Raw genomic sequence first — 21,889 nt, 5'->3', positions numbered from 1 at the left:
ATGTTGGTATTTAGGTTGGTTATGTTATACCAACTTATAAGATAAAAGCAACTACAATAGCAAGACAAATATGTAAATCTATCTGGCCAAAAATTTGTTCGATCTTGCTAGAGCCTAATAGCAAGATCAAACGGTTCATGGGGTCACAACACACAAACAACCACAAGGATGGACTTGAGTGCATCCAGTCGTCTCGAGCAACTCCCACTGACTTCATGACTCCTGTTTAGCGTCCTCAATTTTGTCTTCGGGTCTTCATTTATTACAATATTTACAAAAATACAATAAAGGAAAAAACCCTATCTATTACAACTTTGAACCATCTAGGTGGCAAAAAACCATAATAACAAAACCCAATAAAATATACAACTACAAAACAAGGTCGGGCCAGATTTACATATTACACAACAATCACAAAAAAAGGCAATGTTTTGGTCAAGCAAAACAAATACTAAAATATTGACCAAAATTAAAGTGCCATTAGAAAAATACTTAGATCAGAAACTTTAAATAAATATAGTTTGTGTTCTAATTCTGGTTAAAAGGACCGGTACCGACTCGTATGTTGTAACCAAAGCTCTGATACTACTGTTGGGATTCCATGGTGATCGGTTAAAATTTTATTTATCAAAACCCGGTTTAGTAAATAATAGTCAAATAATTAAGCGAGTTAATTAATAAAACACAGCGGAAAAATAAACAAGTGATCAACAATAAATGAAACACGACAGGATCCGGTTACATGCAAATACGAGCACAGTGATAAGTATATTTAACTACCGATTAGAAAGATATGCCTCGGTTAATGACTAACCGGTTGAGACACCGAGGTTCAACTAACACGTGCTAGTGTTACGAACCAACGAAACACAGCGAAGGGGCGATGGCAGCCGGCGGCGAGCGGGAAGGCAGCGGCAGCTGGCTCACGGCTCACGGCTCACGGAAGCCGCGGCGGCGGCGTCGGCCGGCGACGATGGCTGAGCGGGGCAGCCTCCTGGTTTCGGTGACGGCAGACCAATGTGTATTTTGAGAGCATTTTGTTCTTCATCATCCTCAAATGCAAGACCAAAGTCCATTTAACTAGATCATGAAGGTTCATGCATGTTTGCCAAGTGGCGGACATGCACAATGCATGTGCGACAAGTGGCCAGCTTCTTTGCATGCGCGACAAGTGGCGATGCAAGAGTGCATGCGCGACAAGTGGCGGTAACGTGGGTGCATGTGCGACAAATGGCGCAACAAAGATGCATGCGCGACAAGTGGTGAGGTGGGTGTAGTTGTCTAACCCGGTCCATGTACCCGTCTCTCAGTTAATACCCACACATGATCATAAATATAATTATGATCCGTTTCGTATGTCGTGCGTAATTACCGGTTAAACAGGTTAAGTAGATTTTAGTTCGTTGCCCACCATGTAACTCTTACGAGTCAAGTCCCGATCGACTGCGTTGACTTATCGAACCGGACATAAATATCTAACAGATTGTTTGTGATACCAGTTATTTTGACATTTATATATTAGTTCACTTTCATATTCCGAAGCCCCCATCAAGATTAACAATATATATTGACAAGGCTCAATGTATATTTTATTCGCTACAAATACATGTGATCAGTATAGCATACTTAAGTAAATACTAACAATGAAAGGTCACCAAAGCTCATCCTATACGTGTCATACGTGCCCCTTCTAGAAAGACCACACTAGAAAGAGATCAACCCATCTCACTATATCAATCTATCCATGTGGACTTATGTGGACTTGTAGCATGAGCAACTCCAATGGCAGCTCAAAATACTTTGTCAACAATTACTTCATTTACTCACAAAGCTATTCCACATCTCTTAAAGCCTGGCCATCTTCATACAACTTTAGTTGATGATCATAGACACATGTGGAGCGCGACTACGTCATATCGACTCAAATGGTGTTCTAAGCCGTTAAAACCTAATGAATCCTTTCGCAAGTGCTCGATAAGACCGCCGCTGCAGGTACTTACGATATCTTTTTTTTTTCGGTTATGTTGACTAGCATAACACAAAGCATTTCCTTGGTATTATTTGATAACCTTTGGCTTCATAATTTTTTATTTTTTCCTGTTTTTATGTTTTAAAGTGTTTTCAAATATTCATTTCAGTGTATGCCTGAAGACACTGTTGTAAACCATGCAAAATTGGTAGAAAGCGTTCGGGAATTGATCACCAAAGATAGTAATGATGTCAAATTTGATGATTTGTTAATGGTAGATGCTCTTGAAAGGCATGGACTTGATTATCTCTATGAAGATGAGATCAATCTAATTCTCGAACAGTGTTACCTTCAGTTGATTAACAAAGATTTCCTTGAACATCGAAATCTCTATGAGGTCTCCCTATGTTTTCGAATCTTAAGGCAGAAAGGTTTTCGCGTCTCGGCAGGTTTCTAGCAACTCTTACTCCTCATTGTGGTTTTGTTCTCTCATACCTTTTTATCTTTTATGAGTCACTAATAAAAGTGTTTTAATGTCACAGATGTTTTTGAATTATTCATGGGAAAGGATGAAAAGTTTGAGGAAAATCTTAAACATGATATTAAAGGTTTGATGGAACTATACGAAGCTTCACATTTATGTATAGAGGGAGAAAACATACTCGATGAAGCTGCAATATTTAGCAGCCACATGCTTCATAAAGCACTCAGTTTTCTTGATGATAAAGAAGCCAGTATGGTTAGATATACACTTGAAAATCCCCACAGAAGAAACTTTACAAGCTTAAGTTTACTTAACTCCCCAAAAGACTTTGACGCCACAATCTTGAAAGAATTAGCAGAACTGGACAGTACGATGGTGCAGTCTATACGCAGGATGGAAATAAATGAAATCTTAAGGTGCAATCACGATACTCCACTAATTAATCAGTATAACTATTTGTTTTTTTTTTTTTTCTTTTAACTACCTAACACTATGCGATATACGGGTGTAAATGAGACGAGCCACTCACGAGCTACTGGAGCTCGAGCCTAAGCCAAATAATAAGCTTGTTTAGTTACGAGCCCGAGCTTCACTTATCGACATGGGCGGAGGTACGTTATATTAAATTTTTAAGAGTTAGCCCCCCACCAAATTTTTTTTAAGAGTCCGGCCCCCACTGAGTTTTGTTCAAGCTCTGTCACTGCTTATCGAGCTCAAGTCAACTTGCGAGCCTTATCGAGCTATATACAAAATGAAAATTATTTATAATAATACTTAGTTAATAAATAATAAACTACTCGAGACAGGGTAGAGCTCGAGTTTTCATCAATTAATAAAGCTCGAGCTTGGGCTTGACTCGATTCGTTTCCACCCCTAGTATAACACGGATTAATAATAAAAAAAGAAGATGTTGCTAAACCTACACTCTCACAAACTTAGAGAAGAGGTTCACCATTAAAAAGATATACTCTGTCACGTAGAGTGGTATGTTTAGTACGAGATGGGGGATGTTTAGACAATCCTGAAAATTAAAATTTCGACTTCTGACAAGTGGCGGACCTAGTATTTTGTTTCATTAGGGTCCATTTTTTGCGTTAGAATTTTTCACAACCAAACATTAAAATATTCGGGTCGGTCATCATAGTCGGGTCGGGTCGGGGCTAGGAAATAATATAGAAGCATTTAGTGGACATGAAACCACTACATTATTAAGAACCATTTTTAAGAATCAAGTTAACAAATTGTGGTGATTAATAAGTTGTTTGAAACCAATAACTAACTAAACAACACAACTACTTCACATAACTTCAAAAATTTGTTTAAGTTTTTTTTTTTTTTTTTTTTTTTTTTGAACGCCACTATATGTTGAAAGTCATATTTGGTAATCAAATGTGAAATAAAATTATTTGGAGACATTAAATTTATCATTTTAAAAAACCAAATTAGAGGATCAATGGGTGGTTGTGGTGTTTTAATACACTAGTTTAATTTTGATGGAAAATATAAACTTAAAAACAACAGATGTAAGACTTGAACTTGAAACTAACTTGTTGGAACACAAGGAGATTTACCACAATACAATCTTTGCTTTTACTATTATAGGGTCCAACTAATTTATTTTATGACGTCCTTGAAAAATTTAACATACCAATCCTACGATTTTTTTTTAAAACATTGGGGTTTATGTATCTTGACACGCTACGTCCCTGATTCTGATATGTTATCCTAGCCACATCAACTGCCCTGCATGCATTTGATGTAAATTGTACTAATAGTCCGTCTTGTGTGGACGTTCATTTATTGTGTGGTTGTACTTTTAGGAAACTATGCCCACAGCCTATGAGTTGATACTTAAAGATTTTCCCTATTCAATCAATTATTGATAAGGCAGCTTCATTTGTCTTCAAGAAGACCATATTTGACATAAATGGTATATGAATAATTTCAAGAGGAAGATTTTTTGTAACAACCTGCTGCGACCTTTTTCTTATTATTTAAAAACCCACGACAAAATAATTACAATATGAGCTTTCATATTTTAAACGAAACAAACACTGATCCTACTATAACTCTAACTTGACTAAATTAGCAAACCCATAAACTTACAATTAACCTCATCTCTTTAATTCGCCTTCAACTCTGGATCCATAGCACCCTTTGAATTGCCACTTGCCCCATCACCATCTCACAACACCTCACGTTGTTCCTTTTGCTTGCATACAATCATCAGTAGAGCGGGTTCTTCATCATCTTCAACTTGAGCAAGCTATATGCTTCACCCACTTCACTTTCTTGATTTGGGTACTTGGATGCGTAGTGCTTGCATTCTTCATAGTTAAAAAACATAATGTGTGATTTGTCTCGCACTGATTTGGTCCATCTTGCAAGCCACAGGTGAACCGCTACAACTGTACCATTAGTGATAGACCTTATTTTTCTCTTACCATTCCCATTGAAGTGTTCCGAGAGTTGTCAGATACTGTTTTCTTATTTAAGATCCATTCCGCATATGCTTTTAACCACCCGATTGCCCTATTTGAACGATGTATCAATGTCTAAGTATTGTTCGATTGTTGACACAAGTTAGAGAAACTTACCCCAAGTTGAATCAAGTAGCTTGCTAACTACGACTGCAACTTTTATCATAGATTGTTGAACTTTATGATTATCCCACTCAACTTCCCCAGTCACAACAAACATGTCACTTTCTGTTAATGCACTTTAGGTGATAAGTGCATGTCTCCTAATTTATTAGGGTCTTTATTGTACATTTGTAAAAGATAGTCCCAAGTTTATCCTAGGGACTTTTGTCCAAGTTTTAGAATGGTTTCTTTAGTCAGAGTTTTTGTATAGGACTAAGGTCAGGGTTTGTTTGTGTAGCCTTTGTCTGAGTTTTGTCTAGGCAAAAGGTCTGAGCTTTGTGCTATATGTTTTGTCCGGGCTTTCTAGTTAGTCTTGAAAGTCCGGGCTTTGCCTTGTATATATACTTTAATGTGGAATAGACAAGGTAACGATTCTGTGTGAAATTCTGTGCACCTAACCCTAATCATTGTGTTTTGTCTGGCGGCTGCTTTGTGTGAGTGACGTCATTCATATTCATCTTCTTCATCAAGAATACTTAGTGTATTCTTGATTTCTCTCTCAAATCCTTGCATACTAGTGTTTCATATGCAGTGGTTGATCATCAGGTGGATTCCGCACACCTGTTGGTTGCTTTAGCTGAGTGAGATCTTGGATTAGGAGGCCTTACAAGTGGTATCAGAGCAGTGTGCTCATACTACTGTAGGTGTTCTTAGTTTGAAGGTTTTGGTGAGAAAAGTTCATACTTTGATAGGGTTTAGTGAGAGTTTAGTGAGTTTTTGTGTTTTATTCATGATTCTTCATTCATATCTAGTGATTTGATGATGGATTTTGAGTAGTTTAGTGATTTTTAGTGTTATTCTTCATCTGGGTTTTACAGGGGTTTTTGGTTCTTGTTCATACAGAGTTTTGAAGGTGAAAAAGATTCTGAGTTTGATCTTTGGAAGCTTTGTCCGTGGTTTACATTCTGTGTTTGTGTCTCCGCGGTATTGTTGAACCAGTGTGTAGTCACATTGGGGAGATAGTCCGGAGATTGGTTCTTCTGAGTTTTAGAGGGTCTGAGTTTAGAGTTTATCTTGTCCGAATTTTTTAGCCTTTAGTTAAGTCCGACTTTTTAAACTTTTATTTAGTTCTCAGGTCCGAGTTTCTGGTTGTCCGAATTTTAGAATATTCATGAGATAGGTCCGACCTTTGACTTTTGTTTATTATCATATAAGAGTCCGACTTTTGTCTTGTTTTAGTAGAGTCCGAATTTCATCGTCCGACTTTTATCTAGGTTAGTGTGTCTGAATTTTAGTTTATACACATAGTTCCGAATTTTTCTTGTTCTTGTTTAGGAGTCCGAATTTTCTATTTAATAGTAGTCCGAATTTTCTACATAGTTTAGTTGGTCCGAATTTTAGTTTAATTTTCTAGAAGTCCAACTTTTGTTTGCTTATTAGCTTGTCCGACCTTTTTTTTGACTTTTTTTTGTTAGTATTTCATAATTTATTTAGGTAGTCCCACTTTTAGTTATTTTATTAACTTTACTTTGTCCAAGTTTATTAGATTTTTTGTCCGAATTTTTTAATCTTATATTTTTTTTAAAGTGTCCGACTTTTATTGAACTATTTAGAGTCTGATTTTTTTTTAATTGTCATTCCTTAGTCCGACTTTTAGTTGTCCCTTCTTAGCCTGAATTTTAATTTTAGGTGTCCAACTTTTAAGTATCCATTTTTTCAATCTTTATATTATATTATTTAGTGTCCGACCTTTATTTCTTTTAGGTCTGAATTTTATGTCTCTTTACTTGTGTCCAACTTTAGAGTCCGACTTTTAAGCTTGTTAGAGTCCGATTTTTAAAGTGTTAGTAGTAGAGTCCGAATTTTCAACTAGTCCGTACTTTATCTAGTCAGAACTTTGTGTTTTGTGTTAGGTGGTCCGAGTTTAAATTCTAACAGTGTAGTGTCCGAGTTTGTCTGTTTGTGTTTATTTCAGGTTTTTGTGATCCGGGTTTCACACTCTGATTAAAGCTCAGACACTTCACTCCGTGTTTTCACTCCGTGTTTTCACTCCGAGTTTGAACTTAGAAAAAGTCTTCTGTGACACAGTTCTTGCTTGGAAGCCCACTGTTGTTTTCTGAAATGGCAAACAACAATCTGACTGCAATGGTGCAAAACCTCAAGCACAATGCTGAGGTAGGGAGTAACGTCAAACCTCCTTTGTTGATAAATGAGCTTGATTTTCCTGAGTGGAAGGAGCGTTTCGAAAGGTATGTACGAGCAAAAGACATCAAAATCTGGTTGTGTATCGTTAAAGGATGTGGAGCTACTCCAGTACGTACATTGACGATTGATATGTATTTGGCACTCACTGACGACCAGAAGAAATTTTATGATTGTGAAGAGAAAGCTATGTCAATGATAACGATGGCAATGACACAATCTATACTTCATACGTTCCGTAAGAGAAATAGCTCAAAGGAATTGTGGGACAGTATAATCCAGCGATATGAAGGAAACGAAATGTACAAGAAACGACGTCTCGAACGTTTAAAGACTCAATTCGTTGTGTTCAAGGCTTTGAAGAATGAATCATTTGATGACACAGTGAATCGATTTTATCATCTGCTGAGCGAACTAGATAGAAGTCAAGAGGGTATCTACACTGAATTCGAGAAGGTTGAGAAGTTTCTGAATTGTCTTTCCAGAGAATGGAATATGTACACCGCTTTGATCAGAGAGGGTGTTCTCTACGAAGAGCTTTCATTGGAAGAAGCTGTTCAGAAACTGAGGGGTTACGCTTGGAATATGGAAGATCAAGCATCTGATTTCGAGAAGATCGAAGATCCTCAGTTGTATAAGGCTTCGAAACCAATGGATAAGGGTAGTAATGGTGGAGTCGGTGTTGCTTTGTATTCGGAGAATAAAGGTCCTGCAAGTAAACACGCCTTCATAAGCAACAATGACAGTTCAGGCAGAACAACCAATTCAAATCAAGGGATGTACTCTTCTAGTGGAGCTCAGAAATCTTAAGGAACAAGCTTGAATATTCCTAAGATAGATGCAAACTGTTTGAAGTTGATTGAAGAAAACATGAGTCTGTTGGCGTCCTTCATGACTGCCTACGAGAACTTCTGTCTTGGAAAGCTCGTTAAACCGTCAAGTCTCATGAGGACTTTGATCAGATAGATCAAGACGAAATGGAAGAACTTGATCTACAACTCAATATGGCACTGTTAGTCCGAAGAGCGAAGAAGTTTCTGTTGAAGACGGGTAGGAACTTCATAGGAGGTCAGACAAAGACTCGAATGGGAGTCGACATGTCCAAAGTAAAATGTTACAACTGCGGTATCTACGGGCATTTTGCACGTGATTGTCGAAAGCCGAAAATGGAAAGATCTGATAACAATTCTTGAGGAAGTAATTCAAGACCTCACAACAATGCTTCAACTGCTACCTCTAACTCAAGTGCTCGTTCAAATGGGTCTGAAAATCTTACACCTTCGACAAACAATGCTATAGTTCTTGTGTTGGGTACTGATAGTAAAACCGATATGATTCCTTTGCTCCGATTTCACAAAAAGATAATTAGTGTGAATACGTTTCGTAGGTTTAATTTCCATTTCAGTCAAAAATTGAAAAACCACAAAAAGATTTTGCTCTCTTGTCTCTATGTGCGAGTTATCTTTATTAAGTATACTCTAGGGTTGTGAAAAATATTTAAATAAGTTAAGTGAATGTTGGTTGTCTAATATTTCAATTGTTTATTCTGGGGTATTGGAACTTATTTTTTGGGATCCAGGTTTGGGCCGATGTCTCCAGGGTTAAGTTTCTTTATCCGGGGTTAAGTGTTTCAGGTCTGGATCGTTCATCTCCATCCTAAACTACCGGAAACCACCCTGACTGAAAAACCGACTCCATCATCATCAACAGCATTAAACCGAACCGTCGTGTAGCACAAACAACTGAAAGCACATGAAACTCGGACCAGTTGATGTGAAACTCGGACCAAAAGTCAAAACAACTTCGGAACAACTGTTTCTAGATCAAAAACTCGGAGCAACCCTGACTGTAAAACTCGGACAATACAAATTCCAAAAACTCGGACAGGTTTGCTGATTAAAACGGTCGGTACTCTCTTCAAAACTCGGAACTTGTTTCTGACTATGTAACTCGGAAATGTTATCAAACATATTCACATTCAAAAGCTCGGAGAAGCATAGTGAACTTTTAAACTCGGAAATAACATATAGCAAATCGGAGAAGCATAGTGAACTTTTAAACTCGGAAATAACATATAGCAAAGTGACAGGAGCATTTTAAAAACTCGGACAGAGATTTCACAGCTGTAAAACTTGGAAAAGCAATTACATGTTAAACATCGGAATATTAACCAACAACTTGAAACTGCAAAGCTCGGAATCACGAGAAAGTAACTGTTTTGACTGTTTTAAAACAAATACTCGGAATAATAACAGTTACTCGGAACCGACTGTTTTAAACTTCAAAAAAACTCGGACCCTTTGCACTTCACGAAAGAGACCGATTGTATTGACTGTAAAAACTCGGAACACATACAAGGTCAAACTAAGTAAAAGAAACTCGGTCACTGTTTGACTAAGACTCGGATGCTCGTAGATAAGCCTCGGACGAATAACAACTTAAAACTCAGAAACTCGGAGTTGAGATATAAGACCTCTTGAAACGTCGGACTAGATTACAAGACAAACTCGGACATAAGACCTCTTGAAAAAGTCGGACTACATGTGTCTTAAACGAAACTCGGAGATAACCCTTGTTTAAAAAACTCGGACATTATTTTTTGGGATCCAGGTTTGAGCCGATGTCTCCAGGGTTAAGTTTCTTAATCCGGGGTTAAGTGTTTCAGGTCTGGATCGTTCATCTCAAGATGGAAGATTTATTGAAGCTGTGTGCATCTGGATCGTTCATCTCAAGATGGAAGATTTGTTGAAGCTGTGTGCATCTGTATCGTTCATCTCAAGATAGAAGATTTGGAGAAGCTGTGTGCGTCTGGATCGTGCATCTCAAGACTGGAGAAGCTGTGATTACTGAAAAGAATGTGTTGGTTGAGATTGTTAAAATTTTGGATCCAATTTGGCTTATTATTTAAAAACCCACGACAAAATAATTACAATATGAGCTTTCATATTTTAAACTGAACAAACACTGATCCTACTATAACTCTAACTTGACTAAATTAGCAAACCCATAAACTTACAATTAACCTCATCTCTTTAATTCGCCTTCTACTCTGGATCCATAGCACCCTTTGAATTGCCACTTGCCCCATCACCATCTCACAACACCTCACGTTGTTCCTTTTGCTTGCATACAATCATCAGTAGAGCCGGTTCTTCATCATCTTCAACTTGAGCAAGCTATATGCTTCACCCATTTCACTTTCTTGATTTGGGTACTTGGATGCGTAGTGCTTGCATTCTTCATAGTTAAAAAACATAATGTGTGATTTGTCTCGCACTGATTTGGTCCATCTTGCAAGCCACAGGTGAACCGCTACAACTGTACCATTAGTGATAGACCTTATTTTTCTCTTACCATTCCGATTGAAGTGTTCCGAGAGTTGTCAGATACTGTTTTCTTATTTAAGATCCATTCCGCATATGCTTTTAACCACCCGATTGCCCTCTTTGAACGATGTATCAATGTCTAAGTATTGTTCGATTGTTGACACAAGTTAGAGAAACTTACCCCGAGTTGAATCAAGTAGCTTGCTAACTACGACTGCAATTTTATCATAGATTGTTGAACTTTATGATTATCCCACTCAACTTCCCCAGTCACAACAAACGTGTCACTTTCTGTTAATGCACTTTAGGTGATAAGTGCATGTCTCCTAATTTATTAGGGTCTTTATTGTACATTTGTAAAAGATAGTCCCAAGTTTATCCTAGGGACTTTTGTCCAAGTTTTAGAATGGTTTCTTTAGTCAGAGTTTTTGTATAGGACTAAGGTCAGGGTTTGTTTGTGTAGCCTTTGTCTGAGTTTTGTCTAGGCAAAAGGTCTGAGCTTTGTGCTATATGTTTTGTCCGGGCTTTCTAGTTAGTCTTGAAAGTCCGGGCTTTGCCTTGTATATATACTTTAATGTGGAATAGACAAGGTAACGATTCTGTGTGAAATTCTGTGCACCTAACCCTAATCATTGTGTTTTGTCTGGCGGCTGCTTTGTGTGAGTGACGTCATTCATATTCATCTTCTTCATCAAGAATACTTAGTGTATTCTTGATTTCTCTCTCAAATCCTTGCATACTAGTGTTTCATCTGCAGTGGTTGATCATCAGGTGGATTCCGCACACCTGTTGGTTGCTTTAGCTGAGTGAGATCTTGGATTAGGAGGCCTTACACTTTCCTTCATCCTTAGTGCCTCATATTAAACATTAACTGATGGTCTGTAGATATCACTATTAGTATCTCACTTTTGAGGAAGTAATCACCATTTTATAAGTTTTTGCCAACTAATTTTCTTTTAAGAATAACTTTGTTTTCTGAAGAACTAATCCCTACACATCTTATGTACGAAAGTTGTTTAGTAAATAGAAGATAGATTAGTTTAAGTTGTAATTAGAATAGTGTACAAGTGCGAGGACCGGATGCAACAAATTGAAAGATAATAACCTACTCACTAAAGGAATCGACACATCCATTGGGACACATCGATTCAGAATGGCGGCAACACCACAAGATCATCAGACGTGATGTTTCATCAATGGACATGTCTATTCGATTGCACCTTTTAGATTAGTATAAATAGGGCATTAGATTTCAATTGTAAATCACATGTACTCATACATTCAGCTTATATATTCAAGTTATTCATGTTCTAGAGATCAAAGATCAAGTTCTGGGCAACAATTGGTATGAGAACATAGACATCGGGAATCGCAAGGCAAGGCAGAATCGCAGGAATCATTCACGATCAGGTTTCAATTTTGTTTTTTCAATTTGTAATTCAGTGTTCAGTTTTTGGTTCAAGAGTCGAACCAGGGTTCTGTTCGAAATCTAGGGTTTTGATTTCGAGGTTATAGTGCGAAATAGATAGTTACAAGAATTTAGTATTACGCGATTCGATTATTCAGGGGTTAAAGATTACAAGGATTATTGAATTCAAGGGAATTGAATTTTACCGGTATAGTGGTTCGTATTAGTGGTCAGGAAATTTTAAGAATCAGGAAAATAAGGTTGTTTGATTACAAACTTTGTTAAAGTGAAAATAGTTCGGACAAAAATCATGTCAAGAACAACCGCACCAAATCGACAAATTGTAATTCAAAAGGAAGGAAGTTATCTTTCCCAATTTCAATGCCCATTTTTGAAATCTACAAATTACACGGTTTGGGCAATTCGCATCAAAACAAATTTTAGAAGTAAATAGACTTTGGGAAACGATTGAACTGGCAACCAAATACACAAGCGGCTATAAAGAAAGATAAGCCAGCAATCGCATATTTGTTCCAAGCAATACCAGAGGATGTTGTATTGCAAGTTGTAAAACTACAAAGGAAATTTGGAACACGTTGAAAACAAGACATGTTGGCGTTGATCCGGTACAAAAGGCTCGTTTGCATACACTCATGTCAGAGTTCAAGTTATTGCAAATGAACGAAGACGACATTGTGGACTCTTTCTCCGCAAATATAAAAAGTGCTGTTACAGGGGCAAGTGAATTTGGAACGACACTGAGTCAACAGACTCTAGTGTACAAACTCCTAAACATCGTGCCATATAGATTCACTCAGATTGTCGCCTTTATGGAAGAATACACCGATCTAGAAACAATGACGCCAGAAGAAGCAGTCGGAAGATTAAAGACTTATGAAGAGTGACTTAGGTTAAAGAAAGGAAGCCCATGAGATAGTCAAGAAAGATTGATGTTTTCACATCAAGACAACAATTATGGTAGAAGAAGACATTTCGGAAACCACGGGCGTGGTATGTTCAACCAAGCGCGTGGGAACTGATGAGACAATAAAGATGAACAAAGCACTAAGAGTGAGGGATCTTCATATAGGTCTAGAGGTGGAAATTCTAAGAATTGGAGGAAGTTTGCAAGGAACCAAATAGACCCAAGCAAGATCCAATGCTTCAAGTGTTAGAAGTTTAGACACTTTAAGAGAGACTGTCTCCAGAGAAACTATACAAGAACACTCCAATCTTGTAGAAGAAGAGGAAGAACAAATGTTGTTGATGGAAATTCAAGAAGAAAATATTGTTCAAGCAAGCGTTCTACTAAACGAAGAACACATAAAACCAATAAGGTACGCTACAAAAGAAAAAAGTCTATGGTACTTAGACAACGGGGCAAGCAACCACATGACAGGTGTGCGAAGTCACTTTAAAGAATTAGATTAAAAGGTGTTAGGACAAGTATGTTTTGGTGACGGGTCGCACTTAGAGATTAAAGGCATAGGTTCATACTACGAGAATGTCAGAACCAAGAATATAAGATTATTTCTCAAGTGTATTACATTCCAAGTATGAAAAGAAACACATTGAGCCTTAGACAACTCATTGAAATTGGTTGCAAAGTGATAATGGACGGAGATCTACTAACACTCCGTGACAGAAATTGAAAGTTACTCATGTGCGTTGGGAGAATGAAGAACTTGCTATACAAGGTTAAGTTGCAGATTGGATGGCCAATCTGCCTGCTTTCAAACGCAGAAGATTTAGCATAGTTATGGTACGCAAGGTTAGGCCATTTACACTTTAATGCTATTAAAGAAATGACTCGAAAGAACTTGGTACATGGAATTCCTCAAATAAGTCATGCCAACTAAATCTGTGACGAATGCTTATTAGGGAAACATAGTAGGACACCATTTCCAAATCAGGTGAAATTCAGATCCTTAAAACTTCTGGATTTATCTATGGAGATTTGTGTGGTCCAATAACCACACCGACACATGCTGAGAAGAAGTATATATTCTAACTTGTAGTCAATTTCACTCATTACATGTGGCCATATCTACTAACTTCCAAGGATCAAGCATTTGAAACTTTCAAAGAGTTCAAAAAAAAGATGGAGACAGAAACAGGAACCAAGTTAAAAATGTTAAAGACATACAGAGGAGGAGAATTCATGTCAAATGAATTCAACTAGTACTTCAAAGATAACGACATAGCGAGATAGCATACAACGCCATATTCCCCACAACAAAATGGAGTAGTAGAAAGAAGAAACAGGACGATGTTATCCACTAATCGCAGTATGTGGAAGGCAATGAACATTTCAGAACTTTTGGGGTGAAGATGTACGACACAAAATATATGTGCTAAAGAGGGTTCCAACGAAAGCCTTGGTGAACAAGACACCCTTTGAAGCATTGAAAGGAAGAAAGCCAAATTTAGAACACCTAAAGGTTTTTGGCTGCACTGCATATGCTAAGGTACTACCACTTCAACAAATGAAGTTAGATGATAGAAGCATGCCTATGGTATATCTTGGAATAAAAGAAGGATCAAAGGCATTTCGATTATATGATCCGGCAAAGAACAAAATATGTGTTAGTTAAGATGTAAGATTCATGGAAGGTCAACCATGGAACTGTAATACCTACATGGAAGGGGTAGAATCAGGAAATTCCAAATGGATAAACTTTGTCATTTAATAAAATGATGACCCACCAGAGTTAGAAGAGGACGTACCACGTAGTGATGATAGTAGCGGGCCACACCATGAAGATGCTGGTGTAGATCAGTCAGAAAACAATCCAGACATCTATGTAACACCGCCGGCACACTCGTACAATCAGAAATCATCAGGAAGATCTAGCAGCTTATCAAGTAGAGGTCCATCTACATCAATCAGTGACACTCCAGTACAACTAAGAAGTCTTGATTAATTATGTGATGAGACCGAGGAAATTCAAGTAGATCCACATGAATTACTAATTTCTGAAGAAGAATGAAGAGATTACAAGGAAGGATCTATTGACAGCAAATGGATTGAGGCAATGAAGGCTGAGTTAGACTCAATAAACAAGAATAACACTTGGAGATTGACCGAATCGCCAAGAGATCACAAGGCAATAGGATTAAAATGGGTATTCAAGACTAAGAAAGATCTAAATGGAATAGTCGTAAGATATAAAGCCAAACAGGTAGCAAAAGGTTATGTTCAAAAACATGGGATAGATTTTGATGAAGTATTTGCACCAATGGCATGCATCGAGATAATTCGACTAATGTTAGATTTAACAGCATATCAAGGTTGGGAGTTACATCACTTAGATGTCAAGTCTGCATTCCTACATGGAGATCTCAAAGAGGAGGTCTATCTCACAACTAGAAGGATTAATAAAGCCAAGGGATGATAGAGAGGTGTACAAACTATCAAAGGTACTGCATGGATTAAGGCAAGCACCACGTACTTGGAACACGAAGTTAGAATCAAACACTAAAGTCATTAACTTCAATAAGTGCACTTTCGAGCAAGCAATCTATACAAGGAAAAGTAAGACTTCTACACTGATTGTTAGAGTCTACGTTGATGATTTGATAGTCACTGGAACTTCAAGGAAGGAGATAGATATTTTCAAGTCACAGATGGAGAAGAAGTTTGAAATGAACGATCTAGGATTGCTAGCATACTATCTGGGAACAGAAGTAACTCAAGTAAGGGGTGAGATAGCCATAAGGAAAACATGGTATATAAACAAGATACTCAAAGACGATGATATGTTAACCTATAGCGAAACAATGATTCTTATGAATCCCGGAACACAGTTAACAAAGACTGAAGAAGTAGATATGGTAGATGCAACACACTACAGAAGCCTGATTGGTTCTCTTATGTGCTTATTGCATACAAGACGAGATCTATGTTACTAAGTCAGTTTGCTTAGTAGATTCATGTAAGAACCAAAGGAGCATCACTTGAACGCAGTTAAGCAAGTGCTACGTTACATCAAAGGAACTAAAGATCATGGAATCATATACAAGAAGCAAGGAGGATGTAATATCACAGGTTATAGTTATAGCAGTTATGGTGTTAACATACATCAAGGAAAAGGTACAACCGGTCTAGTATTCTACTTTGGAGAATCACCTATCCTGGTGCACACAAAAGAAACAAACAGTGGCACTTTCATCAAGTGAATCAGAATTCATGCCAGCCACTGTGGCAGAATGCCAAGCACTATGGCTTAAAAGATTGTTAAGTGAAGTTACAAGCTCAAAAGAAGAGAATGTGTGGAGAATGAACACATCAATGTGGAATACATTAGTGGAGAACTACAAAGGGAGGCCATATTAACAAAGGCACTAGCAAGAGTAAGTTTGCTACAATGCGAGAACAACTTGGAGTTCAAGACTTAAAACTACTCAAGGATATTCGTGGTTAGGGGTGAATGAAGAACTAATCCCTACACATCCTAAGTACGAGGGTTGTTTAGTAAATAGCAGATAGATTAGTTTCTATTGTAATTAGAATTGTATAAAAGTGCGAGGACCAGATGCGACAAAGTGAAAGATAATATCCTACACACTAAAGGCATCGACACATCCATTTGGACACATCGATTCAAGATGATGGCAATGCCACAAGATCATTAGATGCGACGTTTCATTAAAGGACATGTCTATTTGATCGAACCTTTTAGATTAGTATAAATAGGGCATTAAATTTCAACTGTAAATCACATGTACTCATACATTCAATTTATATATTGAGGTTATTCATGTTCTAGAGATCAAAGATCAACTTTTGGGCAACATTTTCTCTTGATTTCATCTAAGGATTTTGGTTTGAAAGTTTAGGCATAATAATCAATCAAATAAGTATGTAGTATTATGAATTTTCCAAGCACAAGATACGAACACGGTTGTATTGTGCATTGACATCACCAGGCACGTAACTTTTTATCCATTGCTATTTGACGAAACTTGTTTTAATGATTCTCTTTCAGATATATTACTAGTAACTAAGTATGCCAATCATGACGCCCAAGGAAAGACATTTTGTTTCTTTCCAAAACATTTGGTCATTTCCCTAACGGATTAAACCATCCCTTTTTTGAAAGGTATATATTATTCATAACCCACCCCAAACCGGGGTGAGCTAAACATCAACAAACCACTTACATCAAAACGAACTTACACTACATATCCCAAGTTATATTACAATTTGGATCTATTTCTATACCACAAATACGCTATCAGTTCAATCTATTGGATGATTTTCTCTACTTTGACTTCCACATTAGAAACCTTTTATCATTCCTCGTTTTCCAAAGATACCAACAATAGACCATTATAAAACTAACTTAAGCCATCCCTTATTTTATAGGTTTAATTTTGAGAAACTTTTTATTAAAGAAAAGTTCTTCTACTCACTAGTATAAAAAATTAAATTCTTGTATAAAAATTTCAAACTATAAACACATATGAGGACTTTTTTTTATTGACTCATTATCTATTTTGTGATAAAATATGTTAGTCTTGTACGCACCATTGTAGTTATTTGAATTTTGGGTCTTAATTTATTGTTTGAGAAAAATATAGCTGCCTTCGTTTCCAAATTTTTAACTATAAACCTTTGATGCTCAGTACATAATTCGACTATAGAACTTTGTTCATCGATTCTCCCAAGATAACTAGTGCACTTGAAGTTTGAAACATAATAGATATCATAAACCTAATTCGGCTGGAATTTTTGTGGTCTTCTTGCGAGGTCCTTTGTTGTTTTGATTACTAGAGGGGTAAGTTATGAGCATATGGGTAATTTTAGACAATATTAGCTCAAATGTTATCATACTTGGAATCAATAAGAATTGATTTATAATAAGGCATATGTGCACCAACAATCTTTATAATGAAAAATAGCTTTGGTTGCCCAAGATTAATTAGAACTAAATTACTAATCCTATTTTTGATGAGAGAAAATATTTGATTACCCATGTTAGCAAATGACCTACTGGTGCGTTGGCAGCCCCGTGACCTTCCAAAGTGGAGGTCATGAGTTCGAGTCTTCCCTGGAGTAAAAATTCTTTGGGTTGAGCTGGTGGTTTTTCTATAGTGGGACTTCGGGCGGTGGGTTTCCTCTAGAACAGTGACGGGTCGGGTCACTAGCATCGTCTACGTTTCTTGACCGTTCTAAAAAAATCCAAATGTGTGGCATCAAATGTGAACCCCAAAATTCAAGAATTATCAATAATTATTCAAATTTAGATCAAGAAAGTCAGATGCATCACCCCTAAAACCCATGTATATGCCTTTTTCCCTTCATCTTATATGAGTTGTTAGGATTAATTTTTGGAGTTCTTTTCTTTTGAGTAGTGCCTATGTACATACACATGCATGTATATGTAAGTATGTTTGTGTCTGTACGTGGTATGCATGTATAAATATATCTACGCATTGATTCACTTTATCTTATTAATATTCGAATACCTTGTGATATGAAGGAATTAATCACTCTTATTTTTTCTATAGGTGGTGGGAGGAACTAGGGTTGTGGCAAGACTTAAATCTTGCGAGGAACCAACCTCTAAAGTGGTATATTGTGCCTATGGTTTCCTTAGCTAATCCCACCATGTCACAACAAAGAATTGAGCTCACAAAAACCGTTTCTCTCATATATATCATAGATGATATTTTTGATATCTATGGGACCCTCGAAGAACTTACCCTACTCACTGAAGCGGTCAACATGTACACAACATAGAATCTTACTAGATTATTTATACCTTATTTTTCATCATGCACTTGTCTTCCTTATAGTATATTTGGATCATTAACTTATTTGCAGGTGGGATATCACCACTGTAGAGCAACTTCCATACTATGTGAAGTCATCCTTCAAAGCTGTATTTGATACTACAAATGAAATCGCACGTAGAGTTTATGAGAAACATGGATTTAACCCCATACAATCCTTACGAAAGTCGGTATGATATATTGATCATCAGTTACTTAAGATTTTAATTTGTTTATAACATATCATTACCAAAATCTATAGCTAAATACTTGGTAGGTCATAAGATTTCATTTCAATATGACTTGATAATTTCTGAACCATATAACAATAAGATTAAAGTATTTCGAGTGTACAAAAAATCAATAATCACATTTGGTTATACATTTAATAGTATAACAGCACGTAGTTACATTAGTAACACTATTTGTAACAACTGTAGCAACTCAGAAACTATCCAAGTTCAATGTTGCTAATGATGTACACAGTTTCTACCTTGAAGTAACAACTTGTTACTAGGGATCGTGTTACCTAATGAACCTTTAGGTTCCTTGGTAACTAAAATTACTATAGTTTTGGAGAAGCGTGTACTCCACACCTCCTTGTTTGCACCAATGTATTATAATTGCATATTTGGTTTTTAAGTATACCCGAATTACCCAAAGTAGATTAATAACACTAAATTCATCAACAAACTCAACCTCTAAGTTTGAACTTAGGAAAGGATATCTAGTTCTTATAATAAGTGGTGTTATTATTATCATATCATGGATACATATCTCTCTCTCTCTCTCTATACATATATATATATATATATATATAATGTAAGTATCTATAGAAAACCCACTTTAATTTAGAAAACCTGGGAAACTCAAAGCTCCCGATGTTTTTTTTTTCTTGAAAAAATTTACACATGTTATATACATGTTTTTAAGGGTTTTGGGCAAAAAAAATCAAAAAAGCGCCGAGTAGATATTTTAAAAAAAATAAATAAGTTTTGGTGTAACACATGTTACACATATGTCAGATGAATGTAACATGTGTTACACCAAAACTTGTTTATTTTTTTAAAAAATATCTACTCGGCGCTTTTTTGATTTTTTTTTGCCCAAAACCCTTAAAAACATGTATATAACATGTGTAAATTTTTTCAAGAAAAAAAACATCGGGAGCTTTGAGTTTCCCGGGTTTTCTAAATTAAAGTGGGTTTTCTATACATCCTTCCCCTATATATATATATATATATATGTATATATATATATATGTATATATATATATATAGGAGTGGGTTAGTATAGAAACCCACTTTGAGTAAGAAAACTTAGAAAACTCTATCCTACAATTTTTTTTATATAAATTAGGGCATGTAACATACATGATTTTAAGCCTAGAAAACCAAAAAATAAAAAAGCGCTGAGTGATAGTTTAAAAAAAACAAATTAAAAACGTTCCTATGTAATAGTATGTAACACTAAACAACAATGATTTATTACATACGTAACACAAAAGTTACTTTAAAAAAAACATTTACTCTGCGCTTTTATTTAATTTTTATGGCTTAAACTCTTAAAAATACACATATTACATGTGTTAAATTTTTCAAAAAAAAAAAAATTATGTAACATAGAGTTTCTAGAGTTTACTCATTGGGAATGGATTTCTATTCTAGTGTGTGTTTGTGTGTGTGTGTGTGTATATATATGGTCTCACTCGGTTGTAACTTAGATTCCGAAGGCCGGTAGCAAGTATTGACAAGAATTTTCATACTGAATAAGGTACCAACTGAGATATACGATACGGTATTCAGTTTTAAAGTTAACTTAGTTTCGATATTGGTACAGTACTAGATCAGTACTTTTAGCTGTACACACGAACCATATATTTTAGGATATTTGGTTTTGGTTTTAGCTAAATTTCGATATTGGTACTATCTAGTCCGATAAGAGTTCAGTATGGTACAGTACCGATCTTATTCCTAATATAAACACACATACGTAGGTTACCTCTAAAACACATTCCAAAACAATATTGCAGTGGGCCACCCTTTTTGATGCATTTTTGGTTGAAGCAAAATGGTTTGCTGCAGGGCATATTCCAAAATCAGAAGAATACTTGAAGAATGGGATAGTTAGTTCAGGTGTAGAAGTTTTCCTAGTTCACATGTTTTTCCTCCTTGGGGATGGTTCCAATAAAGAAAATGCAAACATGATTGACAATAATCAAGATATTGTATTATCAGTCTCAAAAATTTTGCGTCTGTCAGACGACTTGGAAGTTGAGCAGGTTAAAATGTTCATTCAATTTTCATGCTAATAAATATAGTATAACTTTTGTTAAAGATGAAAAATAACTGACTGATGTTGTCATAGATAGTTTCGTATAATTTACACTATAATTGCGACATGTAAATGAATTTGTATATGATCTTTCTAACAGGATGAGAATCAAGATGACCATGATGGATCATTTGTCAAGTGTCTACTCATGGAACATGAGTATAGTTCTCTTAATATTGCGCGGGAGTATGTTAAGAAGATGATTTCAGACACCTGGAAGTGTTTAAATGAGGAATGTCTCTCCCCTAACCCTTTTTCGGAAAATTTCTTGAAGGGCTCCATAAACCTCGCGAGGCTTGTTCCATCAATGTATGGCTACAAGCATAATAATTCATTTGATTTAATAGAAGAATGTATCAGGTCTATCCTATGAGACGATATATATATATATATATATATATATATATATATATATATATATATATATATATATATATATATATATATATATATATATACACAAATGGGTTTTAGCCACTTAAATTTTATATTGTTAGCACCATAAACCGTACTTTAGTCTTGAATTAAATTGGTTATCATGTACTGGATACAATGCTCGTGTGTAATTTAAATGCTTTTATAATTATAAATTATATGTCTAGAAACCATGCATATACTAGTTGTTACACAAGCATAGATCGATTAAGAGCCAAGAACAACATGAACTGAGTATTGTATATATGAATCGGTGTTGTCAGAATAACAACAAAAAGCTTGTATATAATTAGTGATTAATAATTTACAACCTGATTAGGGTATAAATGTATACACATACACCCAACCAACAAAACTAACTATCAGAAAGGA

General features: G+C 36.0%; 1 protein-coding gene across 1 annotated transcript; it reads left to right on the top strand.

Moving 5' to 3' along the window:
- The first annotated feature begins 1,702 nt into the window (after nt 1–1,702).
- On the top strand, nt 1,703–21,455 carry LOC110889629 (probable terpene synthase 4). Its single transcript, XM_035980293.1, has 7 exons — nt 1,703–1,992; nt 2,139–2,418; nt 2,512–2,869; nt 18,485–18,703; nt 18,801–18,939; nt 20,833–21,029; nt 21,183–21,455. Exons 1-6 carry the CDS (start codon nt 1,783–1,785, stop codon nt 20,860–20,862), a joined length of 1,236 nt encoding a protein of 411 aa, XP_035836186.1. The 5' UTR covers nt 1,703–1,782; the 3' UTR covers nt 20,863–21,029; nt 21,183–21,455.
- The last annotated feature ends 434 nt before the right edge of the window (nt 21,456–21,889 follow it).

Source organism: Helianthus annuus, chromosome 11 (genome assembly GCF_002127325.2).
Source record: "Helianthus annuus cultivar XRQ/B chromosome 11, HanXRQr2.0-SUNRISE, whole genome shotgun sequence".
Taxonomy (NCBI): domain Eukaryota; kingdom Viridiplantae; phylum Streptophyta; class Magnoliopsida; order Asterales; family Asteraceae; genus Helianthus; species Helianthus annuus.
This window is presented reverse-complemented; position numbering and strand designations above follow the sequence as displayed.

Bases quoted from the DNA above. Each gene is read 5' to 3' on its own strand.
- LOC110889629 (XM_035980293.1), top strand. From the start codon at position 1,783: ATGGCAGCTCAAAATACTTTGTCAACAATTACTTCATTTACTCACAAA. The intron at 2,870-18,484 runs GTGCAATCACGA...TTTTTTCTATAG, and splicing joins GAAATAAATGAAATCTTAAG to GTGGTGGGAGGAACTAGGGT. The intron at 18,940-20,832 runs GTATGATATATT...GGTTTGCTGCAG, and splicing joins TACAATCCTTACGAAAGTCG to GGCATATTCCAAAATCAGAA.